The 16,887-nt window shown below is 50.5% G+C and overlaps 1 protein-coding gene across 6 annotated transcripts in view; it reads left to right on the top strand.

Annotated features, from left to right (window-relative positions):
- The window catches only part of Itpr2 (inositol 1,4,5-trisphosphate receptor type 2), a 323,374-nt gene that overhangs the window by 129,843 nt on the left and 176,644 nt on the right, over positions 1 to 16,887 (top strand). For all 6 annotated transcript variants that reach the window (XM_060384487.1, XM_060384484.1, XM_060384490.1 and 3 more), the window contains 2 exons: positions 10,058 to 10,186; positions 11,899 to 12,019. In XM_060384487.1, the coding sequence (XP_060240470.1) occupies positions 10,058 to 10,186; positions 11,899 to 12,019 (250 nt within the window). The remainder of the gene's footprint in view (positions 1 to 10,057; positions 10,187 to 11,898; positions 12,020 to 16,887) is intronic.

Raw genomic sequence — 16,887 nt, 5'->3', positions numbered from 1 at the left:
TGTGTGAGTGAGTTCTTCACTATGTTAAGGTACATACACAGGGAGAGCATTCCTGTTTCACATAATTTTTGTGTGACCAGCTAGAAGTGTCGATGTCCTTTTTTAGGGACGTCCCCGCTAGAGAAACCATCCCATTTCCCCCACAGTTAGCACACATCATTGGTTTATTGCCCCTGGCCTGTGGAAATCCTGGCTCCAACCCACTCCCAAGTGAGTCCTTGAAGCAAAGGATAATTTCTGGGCTGATGACTGAGCTTAAAATTGCCCGTGCAGGAAGATGCTTAGAGAGATTACAGACAGCTGTGGGGCTGCCTGGTGCCACTGAGTGCAGAGAAGCCTGGGAGAGACCAAGGCCACGGTCGGTCGTAGCATCACAGGGCATAAAGCTAAAGTGGATTTGATGTTTTTAAAACCAAAGACAGCCAGTGGTGACTGCCTGACCCAGCTGCCCTTGGAAACACTTTCCACTTATGGGATGGAGAGGCTGTGCACTCTTTGTTCCTCTGCATTTGCGTAAGTGGCTGCTTCGTGTTGTTTATTATGTAAAGGCTGCAGGAGACTTCCTGGAATCCCCGTGGTCTGCCCTGAGCTGCCCCTTGAGGCTGAGCTGGCTGCAGACACCTTCCTTCCTCAGGGATTCTTCTTTGTCCTGCAGAGCAGGGTCCCCTTCTGCCTCTGCAGAGAGGTGAAGGAGCCGTTGAAGATGCCCACAAGCTGGGAACAGAAACCACGAGGGTGGCCTGCGGGACAGCTCCCCATGCAGACTGCTGAGCCCCGCTCCCCGGAGTCTCTGACTCGGCACTTGGGAGACAAGACATTTGGAACAAGTCTTAGGTGACACCACAACGTTGGTCCTGGGGCCACCCTAGAGAGCCGAGAGCAGGGATTTCGGTGGAATTACTCAGACCCGGGCTCAGCTCCACATTCTGCCATCCTCCCACTGGCTTGCTTATACTGGGAAAGGTACTAGAAGCATTCTGCCTGAGTTTCCTAACGATAAGTACACCCGCCTGGGCAGGGGCTGTGGGCAGGGATGGTGAGGAAATACACAACAAGCTCTTAGCACATACTGCACCTTGCAAAGGGCCTGGTGACATTATGTCATTTTCAGGATTATCACAGGCCTAGAAGAAGCCTTTCGGGCCGTTTCCGAGCTTCTCCGAGGTTTAAGTGATATTGATGACATAATGACATTGAGAGTGGGGGAAAAAGAGGCTCCCCACACAGGCTAGAGCCAGATGCTATGTTCATAGGCCAGACAGACACTGCTGGGCATGCCGGAAGCTGTGCACACATGACGCCAGGCCTGAAAGGTACGAGACGTGTGTGAGGCCAGGTGTCCTCATTAGGGCCTCTGTTGCTGTGAAGAGGCAGCTCTTATAGAGGAAAACTTTTCACTGGGGCTGCCTTACAGGTCAGAGCTTTAACCCATGGTTGTCCTGGCAGGAAGCATGGCAGTGCAGAGGCAGACATGGTTCAGGGGGAAGCTGAGAGTTCAATATCCTGATCAGCAGGCGGCAGGAAAAGAGAGAGACGCTGGGCCTGGCCCAAAAGCTCTAGCCCAGTGATACACTTCCTCCAGTAAGGCCATGCCTCCTCCAAATAGTGCCACTTCCTATGATCCTGTGGAAGCCATTTACAGTCATACCACCATGCCAACTTTTAACGCCCTGGAGCAACTGATGATGTCAGAGAGGAGGAGGAGATGAGCTTCTGTAAGGTGGGCAGAGGGCACCCAGCAGGGCAAGGGTGAAGGAGGCAAGTGGTCAGAGCTTGCAACCTGATGTCCTGTTTTTGGTTCTCAGTGTCTGCCTAGATATTTCCAATAACTATATTTACATGCTTTTCTGCACAATTTAAAGTTTGAAGATTCCTGTATCACCTTGGAGTTTTTCTTGGGTTTATTTTCTAGCCCAGTTTTACACGAGCAACATCAGGAAGTGGTTCAGCTAAGCAGAAATGTCATGTACACCAGGATCCTCCTTGCCAGGCCTGCTTTGAAATTATAGAATCATTATAGATGGGTCAGGATTTCGCCCCTGGAGTCCAGAGACAGAATTTGCCAGCGGATTCTCCTTGTTACTGGCTGGGAGGAAGGCTTCCTCCTGCCCGCAGCAGCCTCAGATGCAGCTCTGTGACTCCCAGGGCTTTGTCTGTGTCTCACACTGGCCCTTTTTTGAGTCGTGTCTGGGGTGCTGTTTCCACATCTTGGAGAACAGTTCATCTAAAGCCAAGTGAAGTCCCGACGCCAACAGCCACGTGGTGTTCCCACCGGGGGTTGTCTGTAGTCGTCACTGCCAGGTCTTGGGGTTCTCGGGAAGCCCCAGGAGACACTGCTGTTGTATCTTTCACTTTTCTCTTCATGGGCTTCATCCCTTGTACGGGACAAAGACCCAGTGAGACTGTTTAGTGGGGAAGGGCCTTGCTGCCAGGCCTGAGAATCTGAATTTGATTCCCAGCACACATAGTGGGAGGAGAGTCCAGGCTCCAGCAAGTTGTTTAATAAAATTTGAAGTAATTATAAAAGGACACATAGAAAATCTTTGAAAAATAGCTTTTAATAAACTGTGTGTATTGTTTCATGTGGCTGACCTGTTCCGATGTCCTGAAGGAGACAGGGCCCAGAGTACAGTGCAGTACAGGACCAGGACAGTGGCCGGGCTCTCAGGCCCAGGTACATCATAGTACAGGACCAGGGCAGTGGCCGGGCTCTCGGGCCCAGGTACATCATAGTACAGGACCAGGGCAGTGGCCGGGCTCTCAGGCCCAGGTACATCATAGTACAGGACGTGAGGGCAGTGGCCGGGCTCTCGGGCCCAGGTACATCATAGTACAGGACCAGGGCAGTGGCCGGGCTCTCGGGCCCAGGTACATCATAGTACAGGACCAGGGCAGTGGCCGGGCTCTCGGGCCCAGGTACATCATAGTACAGGACCAGGGCAGTGGCCGGGCTCTCGGGCCCAGGTACATCATAGTACAGGATGTGAGGTGATCGGTGCTGCTCCCAGACCACAGCGTTATGTTTTAAAGATGTTCCCAGCTCTGCCATCCCTTTCGGGGCCCCCAGCAGCCAGCTGTACTCTGAGAAATGACAGAACAAAACTAGACCAAGAAGTAAATTAGGATGTTGCCCACCCAGTGCCATGCCAGCATCCCATCAGTCGGTGTGAGACAAGACAGCAAGATGCTTTGTTTCCGATCGATCACCCAGGCCGTCGCCGCCTTTCCTGCCAGACAGGAGGCGGGAGACAGGCAGAGCTGTGTCTGTGGAGAGCACACTTGCCCTTGTTCTGTGGTTTTGTAGCAGTTGAATTAGCTGTTAGTGCGTGTCACTCGAGTGTCCCTTTCACGTGGCCCCAGCAGCTAGCACAGCAGGGACTGCACACGAGGCTTCCATAGCTTTGGTCCTCTCCTGGCACCTCTTCCTCAGCTATGGGTTAGGATCTCTCCAGTGTCTGTGCTGGATGACAGTGATGATGCCTGCACCGGAGGCTGGGCTGCTGTGATGGCTGGACAGTGCTTCTCATCCTTCATCATATGCTCTGAGCTTCATATCAGCGGCTGTGCCCCCCACCCCCCCGTGTGTGTGTGTGTGTGTGTGTGTGTGTTTGTATGCGCGCATGCTAATGTGAATGCAAGGCTGTGTGGAGGTTAGAGGTCAACCTGGGGTGTCATTCTTCAGAGGAACCTTACACCTTAGTTTTTGAGGTACGGGTCTCTCCAAGCACCTGCCTATTTCTGTCTCCTCAGCTCTGGGATTACTCCCATGTGCCCCTGCACCAAGCTGCGTTTGTTCTGTCCCTTTAAATGTGTTCTGGAGCTTGGACTCGGGTCTTTCTGCTTGAAAGGCATGTGCTTTGCTGACTGGGCTAGCTCTAGCTCCCAGTTCCTTCTTCAGGCCTTCATGTGTCCCCAGGGCTGTTCGGCCTGCCTGTCTCCGTCACGTCTCTCTCCCACCATACTGGCCCCTTGACTGATCCCTCTGTGTCTTCTCAAGTGGGAAACACTGAGGTATGGCAGAGTATGGCAGACCCTGGGCTCGATCCCTCCACCCTCTGAGGCACTCGCTTCCTGGGATCAGCAACTCTCAAATCTGGTCCCAGGTTGGCTGAAGCCTAAGCCCTTCTCTGAGGTCTGTTCTTGAACATTTCATGGCATTAGCAGTTAGCTGTCTGATGTCAACTCTTTATTCATGCTCTGCTGCAAATTTGCCCCTTCTCAAGGGGTGAGTATCTTAGCAAAGGGGAGTTCCAAAGCTTGCTCTGTGCACGCAGGCGGCCATCTTGGCTGCATTTGCAAATACACCCTAAATCTGATCCTCAGCAAATGTAGCAGATTCTAAGATTCTAAGTTTGACTAGTTTTGAACGCTTACATCATAATTATCCACAACTAGGGAGAGAAGCTTTCTCTCTCTCTCTCTCTCTCTCCCTCTCTCTCTCTCTCTCTCTCTCTCTCTCTGTGTGTGTATGTGTGTGTGTGTGTATGTGTGAGGGTTGGATCATGGCACTCCTTTGCTCAGACCCGCCAAGGACTTCCTGCCCTTTCTGCACCTCCTCTCACTCCTCTGTGGCACCTCATTGTCCTGTTCTCCTCCTGGCTGTCCCTCTGAACTGTTTGCAGTGCTCTTAGCACCTTCGCCTTCTCCTGAGAGGCTTGGCTCTAGGTCTTCTCTTTCTCTTCTGTCAGATCCTGATTTAGTTACTTTTATTTGTGTCCCTGTGGGGCAATATCTGGCATAAACACCTGAAAGGCGGATTTATTTTAGCTCACAGCTTTGCAGGGTCCCCCATTACAGTGGGGAGGAGGCGTCTGTCCTCTTACGACAGATAGGAGGCAGGGGAAGAAAGACCAGAGGGGACAAGAAAGAGCCTTGAGTGACCTACTTCCTCCTGCTGGGCTCCACGGCCTGGTGCTACCACCGATGGCAATGGAGAGAGAGTTCATATTTGAATATTTCATATTCAAACTTCTACTCCATTCATGGCCACCTCCCAGCATGAGATGCCCACATTCAACCTTCTCTGAGAGTTTCCATAGCCTTGGTAGTTCCAGTGTTCAAGAGTCTGAATGCAGCCTCCTCTGAGGCCCAAGGGAAACTTAGTGTAAGCCTGAGAGGAGTCAGTGCTGCGCACTGAACTATGGCGGCATAGGGTCTATGCTCCCATACGGTGGGAAGAGGTGACCAGTCAGGAACCGGTGACCTGGACGAGACGGAAACACCTCTGCAAGCACCGGGTCCTGCAGCTGTGGTTCTGGTTCAGGGCCCGTGCGTGGCAGTGAGCTGTGGATTCCCAGGGTGGCCCGGCCCCACCCTGCAGACTTGCCCACTCATCTCTCTCTCTTGGGTTACATCTCTCTCTCTTGGGTTACTGCTGATGACTTGCTCCTCAGATGGAGCTGGTACCTCTAACATCCGTGGGTCTCTGGAGAGGCTCAGGTTTCCACAGCTCCAGGTGCTGGCAGTTGAGGAGCTGCCTGCAGAGATCATGCTGCCATACAGCATTCCCGACTTCCTGCTTCTCCCTGAAATCTGGGTGAAGGCTCCACAGCTCTGTAACTTTCCCGTGCTTCATGCTTACAAAGGTTGAGGCTGGGGCCCGCCACCAGCTTGAGCAACAGCCCGGAGCCTGCGGACTGTGGGCACAGTGCCCTCGCGGTGCCTGGAAGTCACGGTGGGCGAACAACCGTATAGCCTGGTGCTGTCAGGGGTGGCAGCAGCCTCTCATCTTAAGGGAGTCTGTGAACGTTTTCCATGTTTGCATAACGAGCGGTGAACATTTTCTCTGATTTCCTGACAGCCCTCAAGATACTACCGTCCCCATGCAAAGCACAGAGCATTTAAAAGATGATCTTGTCCACATTTCTCTCTTGTTGCCGTGTGAATCCTCTGACAAAAGCAGCGGAGGGGAGATGGTGCTTTCTCTGTGGCACACTTCCAGAGGGGCAGAGGCCGTTGTGGCAGGGAAGGTGCGGTGGAGGGAGCAGAGGATCCGCTGACCACACTGCATGCCCACTCAGGAAACAGCCCAGCACACGGCCAGGAGGCAGAGCTGAAAGGAAAACTCCAGGCTTTGACCACAGACAGCAGTTCTCAGTCTCTGGGTCTGGACCCTGGGATCACTTATCACAGGCCACATCACCATTCAAAGCGGTAGCAGAATTACAGCTATGAAGCAGCAATGAAATGATGGGTCAGAGTCACCACACCACGAGGGGCTGTACTAGGGGTCCCATCGTCAGGAAGGCTGGGAACCGCTGCTCTTTCACCTTCTTCCTCCACAACAAATAGCACAGCAGGGGACCAGGGGACCTCATGAGCTCGTGGGGACATCTCTCATTCAAACCACAGTGGCCTCTTATAATCTATGAACCCCACTTCCTTTGACCCTACTTAAGCTGCTACTTTTCTCACCAAACCACATGCTTTCAAAAAAATTTTTTTTTTTCTGTGTGTAGCCTTGGCTGTCCCGGGTGTAGACCAGGCTGGCCGCAAACTCAGAGATTCACCTGTCTCTGCCTCCCAGAGTGCTGGGATTATAGGTGTGCACCACCGAGCCCGGCGACTGCTTTCCAGATCCTTCTGCTCTGTTTTGTTCCCACTTTTAAACTACAGATCAGTGTGGTCACACGTGGCTGGGCCACAGACCTCATGCTACCTCATGTGCGCCAAGGGGAAGGATCAGCTCGGCTCGTGGTTTCGGGGCTTCAGTCTCATGGCAGGAAGGCACGGCAGGCACAGTGGCCCTCATATCTGCGCCTGCTGGCTTTCTCCTGTTCCTCTTTTATCCTACCCGGCTCCAGCCTGAGGCATGACACTTCCCACACTCAGGGCAGGGCTTCCTTTTAGTGAGTTAGAACAGAGTGGACGAGGCGGCACACACGGGAGAAGCTGGCAGTGGAGCGGGACAACCGCCAGTGAGCAAGCAGAAGCAGCTGTGCGGTGTGCTGAGCTGACAAATGCTGCCGGGTCGGGGCGTCGAAGGCCGTTCTGTGGGGTTGAACTGCTCACACAGAACGGATGAATGGGATGGGTACATGAAAACATCCAGGCCTACTAACAGTGTGTGCTAGCTGACGCACACCTGGGCACACCTGTGTATTTAGAGGATCTTAACTGGGCGAATGCCTCCAGTGCCTGCCGGTGATCAGCCCAGCTTGTGGGCGTGTCTGTGGGCATCCTCTTCCTTAATGATTGATGTGGGAGGGCCCAGCTCCCTGTGGGCAGGGCCACCCATGGGCAAGTGGTCCTGAGTTGTATAAGAAATCAGGCTAAGCAAGCAATGGACAGACAGCTGGTAAGTAGCACCCTCCACAGTCTCTGCTTCACTTCCTGCTTCTAGGTTCCTGCCTTGAGTTGTGCCCTGGCTTCCCTACCTGACAGACTGTGTGACCTGTGAGGTGATATACAAACCTTTCTTCCCTAAGTTGCTTTTGGGCAGGGTCTTTATTACAGCGATCGAAAACAAACCAAGAAACAGTGCAAGGAGTAGGAAACAAAATAATTTTAGGAATCAGTAAATTGACAGACGTAGTCATAAATTGCAGGTGTAGCAATTAATTCCAGCAGGAAACACAAGGCACATTCTAGGAGATATGGTCAGGGTCAGAGGATGTGAGAAGGCCTAGGTGAGCAGTCAGGAGTTAATAATAAGGCAGAAGTGTTGGCACCCAGAGGCCAGAGAGGCTGGGGAGGGCAGCTTTCGGGGGACTCGGAATCCACGAAGCAGAGCTGTGGAGGAGGTGGCTCCAGACAGCACCGGAGCCTGTGCAGGGAGATGGGATAGAGGCAGAGGAAAACAGGTCTTTCTCCTCTCTCTGTGCCAGGCAAACACCCCTAGTTAGTGGAACCCAACCAGCATGGAGGCAAGAGCTAACTGGTGTTCATGAGGGCCGTCCTGTGTGTCCACAGGGAACCAGCCTGCCTTACAAAGTTATCTCAGGAGCAGTGGGGCCCGGGGTGTGGCTCTGTCTTTACTCCCTCACCTGACGATTTTACCTATTGATGAGTTATCTATTTCTAGAAAACACTTCGCTAAAAAGCCTGTGTTTGCCAAACTGTGTGGACTGATTCCTCTCTAAGATTCCAAATAGCAACATTCTCACTTTGCATCTTTCACTGGTCCTACCGAGGCCAGCCAGGAAGTGGAGGAGCCTCTTTCTTATTAAAACAAAATAAAAGAAGCCATAGATATGAAATGAAAATCAATAATAGTGTATAATTCTTAATGATCACCAATGTTAATGAAAGAAAGAAACAATGAATGAAAGGAAGAAAGAAAGAAAGAAAAGAAAGAAGGAAAAATAACCACATAAAAACTATCAGGAAGGAGATGACTAAAGATGATTTGTAGTTTTGATAATGTTGTCCTCAGACTAATTTCAAAAGTAGATTCAAGTATGACATATCTTGAAGTGATAGGAATAACACAGGCTTTTCCAGTGAGAGGCCAGGTAATAGGAGCACATAGGTATATTTTCTAGGAACGATCTTCGGTCATTAACATGCAAACCCATTGAAGCTTTAAAAATACACGTCTCATACAGAACAAAAGATCATTTGGTATGTTATTTTGAGCCACTTCCAACCTTTTGCTTTTTATTAAGGAATAAAATTTAAAACTGGATAAATAAATCTATTAGTTTTTTTCTTTTTGATAGTTTTTCAAGGTTACACCGAACCCCTTTTTGTTTGAGGACGCTATATCAGTGTGTGCCATTTACAGAGGAACAGAAAATGAAGTGCACTGATGGAGGGGTTAGAGTAATCACATCTGCCCTCCCTCCCATCCACACATCTGACTCTGGTATCAACAGTCCTGTTTTCCAAGCCAGAAACTCTGGAACACGTGGTTTGAGAAGGGAAATTTCCCCTCTTTTGAATTTGTGAAAAGTTTTAGGGTGATATCAAATTAAATCATATAGCCTTGTTCTTTTGATGAAGTGCCTTATTGGAAAGTCAAAAATTACAGAAAACTTTGGATTGCCCAGGGCCATGTGAACACGTGGCCGCCATCCCTGGCCTCTCAACCTTGTCCGTATTTGTTTTCTTTGCCTAGGTTTCCAGGCTTTTCTCAGACCCTCCTCTCCCCTCTCTTCTTCTGTGTCCATATTTCCTGTGTGTTTTCAATCACAACCCTTCGCTTTCGAAATTTGTCAGCCTGACATTTGGAAATAGATTTTGGCAAAAGGTCCTCATTCCAGTCAGATCTAAGAAGCAGGGCGAGGCAGGTGCTCCGACCCAGCTCCAGGGCCCGGCCTTGCCCTCAGGCTGCCAAGGCAAAGCAGCATACCTCGACCCCACCCCTCCTTTCCGAGACAGGGTCTCTCTGTGTAGCCTGGGCTGTCCTGGAATCACTCTGTAGACCAGGCTGGTCTTGAACTCCCAGCGATCCGCTTGCCTGTGCGTCCCTGAGTGCTGGGATTACAGGCGTGCACCACCACGTCCAGCTTCTGTGTTAGCTGCTTCTCTTGTTTCTGTGATGGACTGCCCAAGAAGCAGCTGAGAAAGGGGGCTTACCTCAGCTCAACCCCGCAAGCTGGGTTGTCCTCACCTCGGCCAAACACGAAACAGGAAAGCCAGGAAGTGGGGGGGTCTACTTCCCGTGCGCCCAGGGGCCCTGGGCCGGCACCTGCTGCTGACAGCTCTGCACACTTAAAGCCGTCGGAGACTGTTCTGCAATCAGCAGCAGCGTGGAGGGTAACCGTGGATGGCCACGCAGACGCGGCAGCCGGGGCCCGCGGGGGACGGTGCACCCGCAAATGCCAGCCCCTCGCGGCTGGCGCTGAAGCCCCTCCGCCTTGGCCCGGGCGCGTGAGGAGAAAATGCACGCAGACGCGGTCGCCACGGTTCTTCTCCATCTCAAGACGACTCTCTCCTCTCTGGCTTCCTTGCCGAGCAGAAGCGGTTCTCATCGGTCAAGCGTGGGCACCGAGGGAGGGCTCAGGGGGCAAAAATGAAGACCGAGCTAGCCCGGGCCGGGGAGCGCTTACCCGGCGCCTCGTAGACGGCTCCGGAGCGGGTTCTAACGCAGACTCGCGCTTTGCCGTCTCTCCAGGTGTGTAACACCACCACGGACCGGAAGCACGCCGACACCTTCCTGGAGAGGTGCGTGACCGAGGCCGTCATGAGCATCGTGAGCGGCTTCTTCAACTCGCCCTTTTCAGACAACAGCACCAGCCTGCAGGTGCGGAGCGGGAGCCAAGGGCGTGGAGGGGTGCAGGGTGCGGGGCGCGGGGCACCTACAGCCTGCAGCCTGGCTAGGAAGTCCTCACACTCTGGATAGCCGCTTGTCTTTCTCCCACTGGACCAGACTTCGTTCTATCGCTAGCGCACAGCATCACTAGCGCACAGCATCACTCACGCACAGCATCAGTCACGCACAGCATCGCTCCCTCCCTAACGGTAACGCGGGGAGCAGGTTTCACGATGATCTTGTGTGTGTACAGCCTCACATTTTCTCACAGCCTCCGTCTCCTCTCTTCTTTCAGTTCCCGAGTCTTCTGTGTGTTTTCTTGGCTCTTAGCATGTACATTTTGCTTGTTCTGACCACTTTGAAACCTGCGCTTTAGCCAACAGTCCAGCTTAGGCATCATTTAATCAGATAAAAGATCAGAGGTCCCTCCCGCCCCCCCCCCCCCGCTGGTCACCCCATCTCCAGCGAGATTTTCCACAGAGAAGCCTCCTCTTATAGTTAAATCTGTGCCGTTCCCAGCACTCCCTGTGGATTTTCGGGCATTCCCTGTGGATGTGGAGCTGAGTGTTGAAATAATGGCCGATGGTTCAGGTGGGCGAGCGCCCGGCCCAGCCACCAGGCCTCGGTGATTTATCCTAAGGCTGGCATAGTGAGGGTCCTGAACAAGGCTTAAAAACACGTGAAAATATCTATACTTTCCAGCCTTAAATGTCCACATATAAGGAGCAGGAAACTGTACCTTGGCTTATCTGCAGGGTGGCTTATTAAAACTCATGTTTCCAAGAAAATGAGTGGCTTAGGAAGGCGATTCTCACCAGCGCAGCCTCACAGAACTGTGTTGAGTACCGTCTGGTTGGGTGTGTGTGAAGGACACACAGGCTCGAGCCGTGCGTCTGTGAGTCCCCACCGGCAGCACGCAGACCTTCAGCCAACAGCGTCAGAAAAGGCCTGCGCTGACCTCGTACAGCTTGGTCGTTCGTCTCTGAGCGTAGTGTAACGACCCTCGCACAGTCCTTAGGTTTACTGGGGATTATGAGCTGGGTGCGCAGATTAACGGATTCCCCGCGTGGCTGAGGTCTGGCGTCTCTTTGGCTGTCCGTTGGTGTGAGGGATGGCAGTTTAAGATACATTGGCGTTCTCCGCATCTAACTTGGGAGTGGCCTGTAGGCTCTGAGGCAGGTGGACCCTTGAATTTGCATTTTTTTTCTCATCGGGATATAATTAGAGGGATGAGGAGGGGCAAAATGCTTGCTGCAGAGACAGAAGGACCTGAGTTTGAATTCTGTAGCACATTGCACACAAGCTGGACACCCGGGCTGGTCCTGTGCAGGTCAGGGACAGGTGGAGCTCAGGCCAGTCGGGTCTAGCCAAAAGAAGAGACGTGGCCCACCACGATAAGGTGGAAGAGTTACAGAGGAAGCTGGTTGAGGTCAGCCTCTGACCTCCACACATGCATACAGATAGTGCATATAGTGAAAACACAAGCAATCAATTTTCTGTTGTGCCTGGATGTTTGCTCTGCTGCTGGCACACCAGACCTTCTTGTGGAGTTGGCTGTTTGTGAGTGGCACTGAAGCACAGAACACCTCGTGGCCCTTGATTGTGTAGTCCTGTGTGCTGTGTCCCCTCAGCCGCTCTGGTGTGTGTGGGTTTGGTGGCCCATGGCGTGGGAGCACAGAGTGACCGCTTTCCTTCCTTTCCAGACCCACCAGCCTGTCTTTATCCAGCTGCTGCAGTCTGCCTTCAGAATTTACAACTGCACCTGGCCCAGCCCGGCCCAGAAGGCCTCGGTGGAGTCCTGCATCAGGGCCCTGGCGGAAGTGGGTAAGTCGGTGACCCGTGACCTGTGCACACTTCCCGGGGTGACTGGGCCTGTGCTACCTCACAAAGGAATGAGACCAGGCGAGGGGTTTGTGGTGATGTTTATTTACTTATTTTTAAGTTGAAGGGCAGTGTTCAGCAAGGAGTCTCAGCATGGCAGGTTTCTGGAAGAAAATGTGTTCATGTCTCCCAATGTCAGTGTAGAATTATTGTATATGATATTCAGTGTGGCTAAGTGAGAGTTTATGAGACTGACTGAGCTAGTCATCTTATTCTTAATTGTGGAATCATCTTAGTACTAATGGTCGATGGGGTTAATATCTTTTATGGCGATAGGTGTTTTCGAGGGTGTTTTTAGTATCCTGATTTGTATAAAATCTTCATCACTTAAGGGCCTGTTACACACTGGATGCTTCAAAATTATAAATGATATGGAGGGAGGGATTTAAACTAGGGGGGAGTGAGTGAGATAATTCTTATAAATGCCCCCCGTAAGGCATGTGTGTAGTTGTGTATAAATGAATATGCAAGGTTTTGTGTAAGTAGGTGTGTTTGTGTGTTTATGTGTGTGAATGCAGGCACGTGCATTCACGGCAGAGGACATCAGGTATCCTCCTGGCCTTCACCTTGTTGTTGGAGACGCACTCTCTGCACACCGGCCGTGCCTGTCTCTGCCTCCCTCCTCTCTGGAGGAGTGCTGGGGTTCCGGTGCACCCCGCTGCCCTGGCTTTGTGTGGCTCTGAGGTCATGCTCCGCTCTCAAGCTTGTGGCTGAATCGTCCCTCCAGCCTTTGTGTAGATTAATTACGGGTGAAGAGGGCAGGGAAGGAGAAGAAACACAGGCTTGGATGGACAGAAAATAGAATAAAATTAAGGAAAGGAACGTAGGCACATGGCTATTGGTGCTGGCTCCCTGGCTTCTCTGCCATGGTCATGGCCTCTGTTGATGTTTATTGAACAGTTACCACTACCAAAGCCCAGCTCTTTGGACCAAGGCCCATAGGTCCTTTGATTGTTTATTTTTCACAGTTGAGGAGACACTTATCTTGGCCAACACGTGTGTATGCTTAGCAAATGTGCAGCAGACAATAAATGACTTAGCTAAACGTGAGCATTAAATGTCTCTAGTCACTCCAGTCTGTGACCTGACCTGAGGGACGCTGTCATAACAACACCCAACCGTGGGACCAATTTGAAGGAAATGAAGAGTCAGCTATAATCTAGGAATGTTAATTATTACTTCAGGTGTTAGTAAAACAGCCAGTCTAGGGAATTAATTCTGAATAAGGATTCTACTTATAAATAGGTGGAACAAATAATCACAGATGAAATTTCTCCTTTGCTTGCTTCGTGGGCATGCATGCCCTTGGCCGGGGCCTCCTCCCAGGGGCTGGCCTGGGGGAGAGCACTGGTGCCTCCTCACCTCTCCCTGTCTGTCACTGGTTCCTGCTGCCCTGGCTGGCTGCTGCTGGGGCTGGGGCTGTCTTCCTCAGCTTGTGCCCCACCCCCGAGGTGCTAGTCCTCTTTAAGGTTAACGCTGAGGCATTCAGTGTTGTCACAGAATTAGGAAACCTTTTCCACGCTGTGTTTACGGTTCTTGTTTTGATTGTAGCCTCTGGCTGCATCTGGGGTCACTGCTACACAGAGACCCTCACCTGTACCCTGAGGCTGGCTGTCCCTGGGGGGCCTCCTCACTCAAGCTCTGACCATCTGCACTCAGCCCTCCTGGCCAGGCCTTCAGCTCCTTGCTGGGCTCCCGGGGGCTGGCCCGTGGCTGCTTTCCTCTTGTTCCTTCAGAGCTTCTCCTGAAGTGTTCAGATCCGAGACTCCACAGGGGAGAGTACTGCCCCCTCACCCACATCTGCTGGCTCTGAGCAGCGTGTAACTGCAGCCTTGGGACCAGACGGCCTCTTCTCTTCTGGCCCCCACAGGCACCGTACTCACATACACAAATTCACACATAAACACATGCAAACTGTAGTTAAAAATAAATCCTAAAAAAGACATTCCTAGAAAGCTGTCATCATATAATATCATGTAGCATGCCACCATCATTGTCACACCACATAATCACCTCATATCATCATAGCATGTCACATCATGTCAACTGTCCTGTCATATCCTATCATCATGTATTATAGAATTATTGTGTCATTTTTATATCATTGTGTCACATCACACTATCATAGATATCATTCAATAAAATGAATATCTTCATTGTTTCATGTCATGCCATATTATATCACCATTTATATTGTGTCATTTACATGACACAATATAATTTATTGCACTATATCATATTGTCAAGTAATATGTTATAATTGTGTATTATGTCATATCACCTCATTAGATTGTATCCTATCCTATGTCATCATGTCATGTTGTATCATCAGGTCATATCATATCATCATATATATTATGTCATATATTGTACAATATCACATACCATCATATTTATCATCATATCATATGTCACCATATCATATTGTATCAAGTCATATGTCAAATCTTAATCTCACACAATATCATATACCATCATGTCTACATATTATCATATTACATTGTTATATCATACCGTGACATCATATTATTCAGTTATGTCATGTATCTTCATCATGTCATGTTATCAACATATCATATTATCATCAGAATGCATATTGTATCATTTTATATGATCATATCACTATCATATATCATCATATTGTTCCTTATTATAATCGTAGCCCATCTTCATATTATATATTCATATATCATTCATAGTGTCATATCATGAGATCCTCTTGTACCGTTATCATATGCCATGTCACATCATTATTATATACCATGTCATCGTGTCTTCATAGCTCATGTTCAGTCATATAGTTCAACCATACGCAAATATCTTCATATCATAAGACCCCTTCTATTTGAAATCTCTTGTTTCCCGCCTCCTCACTGCTTGTTTCTCATTCATAATGGGAGACTCAGATCAGGGACGTTGCTGTATCTGTCATCAGGGCCTGGAAATCTGTTTCTGATAAGCAGGATAGTGAACGTGTTTGTTACTTTCTCACCACTGTGACAGAATGCTTGACAAGAACAGCACAGGGAAGAAAGCACTCCCTGAGCGTGTCTGGCTGATATTTGGAGGGCACAGCCCCTTGTGGTGGGCACAGCATGGCGGCCACAGGAGCCTGGGGCAGCGGTCGCCTTGCACCCGCAGAGACACATGAGTGCTGACGCTGAGCTCACCACCACGGGGACCCCAGCTTGCGCAGGGTGGGTCCTGCCCTGGCAGAATGTCTGGAAACGCCTTCATGGCCCCAAGTGTCAGTAGGTGTTGCTTGCTGTGGTTCACAGCGAGATGCTGACCGTCACGAGCGGGATGTTGGCTTATGGTGGTCTGTGGACTCCGGTGACGCTGCCTGGGCTAGAATCAAAAGGCAACGTGACGACAGATTTGGGCTAAAGGTCAGGTTAACCTGTGCATGATTCTAGGATCATGCGTCCCTCGAGGTGTAAAGCAGAGTTCCTGTGGTCTAGTGGAGCTTGGGGCTTCACAGACAGACAGGACCGAGGAAGGCGGAGGCTGGGCGGAAAGCAGACCAGCAGCTTCAGCGTTTCTCTCTGTGCCCAGGAAAACGGGGATGTGCACAGCATGGCAGTGGAAACAGACCTGTTTCTGGGCCCAGTCGATTCCCCCTTCTAGTTGGGGCAGGAATCCTGAGACACCAGGCAACCTAGCCTGCCAGTGTGGCCTCCGGGGACCTTAGTCCTGGGACCTGTGTGACACTTTACTGCCCAGATACACATCATTTCTGCTTCAGCTTTTTTCAAAATGCATAGCAACACTGAAATATGGCAAGGTTGGGGAAACTATGTGTCTAAGGCCTCTTGATGCATTTATGAGTTGGTAAACACATCCCTTATAAATGCAAATGTCAGTTATAGTTCACATGTGTGAAACACCTGTTTCTCCAGCACTATTAGCTCAGCCTGTCATCAAAAATCCTTCATTGCTTGTGCGCTGGTTCCGAAAGAGAAGACAGCAGGCAGGCTAACTCAGCCCCTCCCTCCCTGTGAGCCATAAGCTCTTGCTGAGTAAGGCCATGGGAGCCCTAGGTGCACTTGGTAAGATCTGCCTCAGTTTACCCATTCCTGTAAAACACACGGCAGGAAGGCCTCCAGCAAGCTCATCTTCGAAAGACCTCCATATCATTTCCCTCAGGAAAGACTTCTGTCTGTGTGTTTCCTATTGGCCTGTGATCTGGGGGGGGGGGTAACCCCAGGGGGTTGGTTGGCCACGCCCTCAATCTTCCACACAGAAATTACATGAAATGTCTTCTACAAATGCTTTGCCTGGTGAACACAAACTTCAAGCCAATAATTCTCAAAATGAGAGAAATGTAGAAATCATTAACCCTTTAGAAAGTCTGCCTTAAACAAACGTCCATTTTAACCTTCTGGGCTTTGTAGTGAGTAGTTTAAGGAGTGTGCCATAAGGTCCTCTTGTGATTATGGCTTTAAATCTTGATTATTAGCTCCGGGGTGGAGTGCTTGCCTTCTGTGTGCGGGACCCTGGCTTCCATCCTGAACAGCACAAAGCCCAGAAACCCAAATGTGGAATCAAACAAAACAATCCTCCTGAACTCCATTGCTTTATATAAAAAATTAAATTGGAATAAGTTATAATACAGGATATTATCTTAAAAGCATTACATTTACGAACTTGACTGTTTAATGGCTCCTCCTTGTCTGGAAAGTGTTGCAGTGAAGCAATCTACTCTGTTAGGCCACACGAGCCCATAATCCCAGCGCTGGGAGGCAGAGGCAGGTGGACCCCTGGGGCTCCCTGGCCATCCAGCCTGGCCTACCTGCCCAGTTCCGGGCTAG

Source organism: Meriones unguiculatus, chromosome 5 (genome assembly GCF_030254825.1).
Source record: "Meriones unguiculatus strain TT.TT164.6M chromosome 5, Bangor_MerUng_6.1, whole genome shotgun sequence".
Classification (NCBI taxonomy): Eukaryota; Metazoa; Chordata; class Mammalia; order Rodentia; family Muridae; genus Meriones; species Meriones unguiculatus.
The sequence above is the reverse complement of the archived record's forward strand: the minus strand, read 5'-3'. Positions and strand labels throughout refer to the sequence as shown.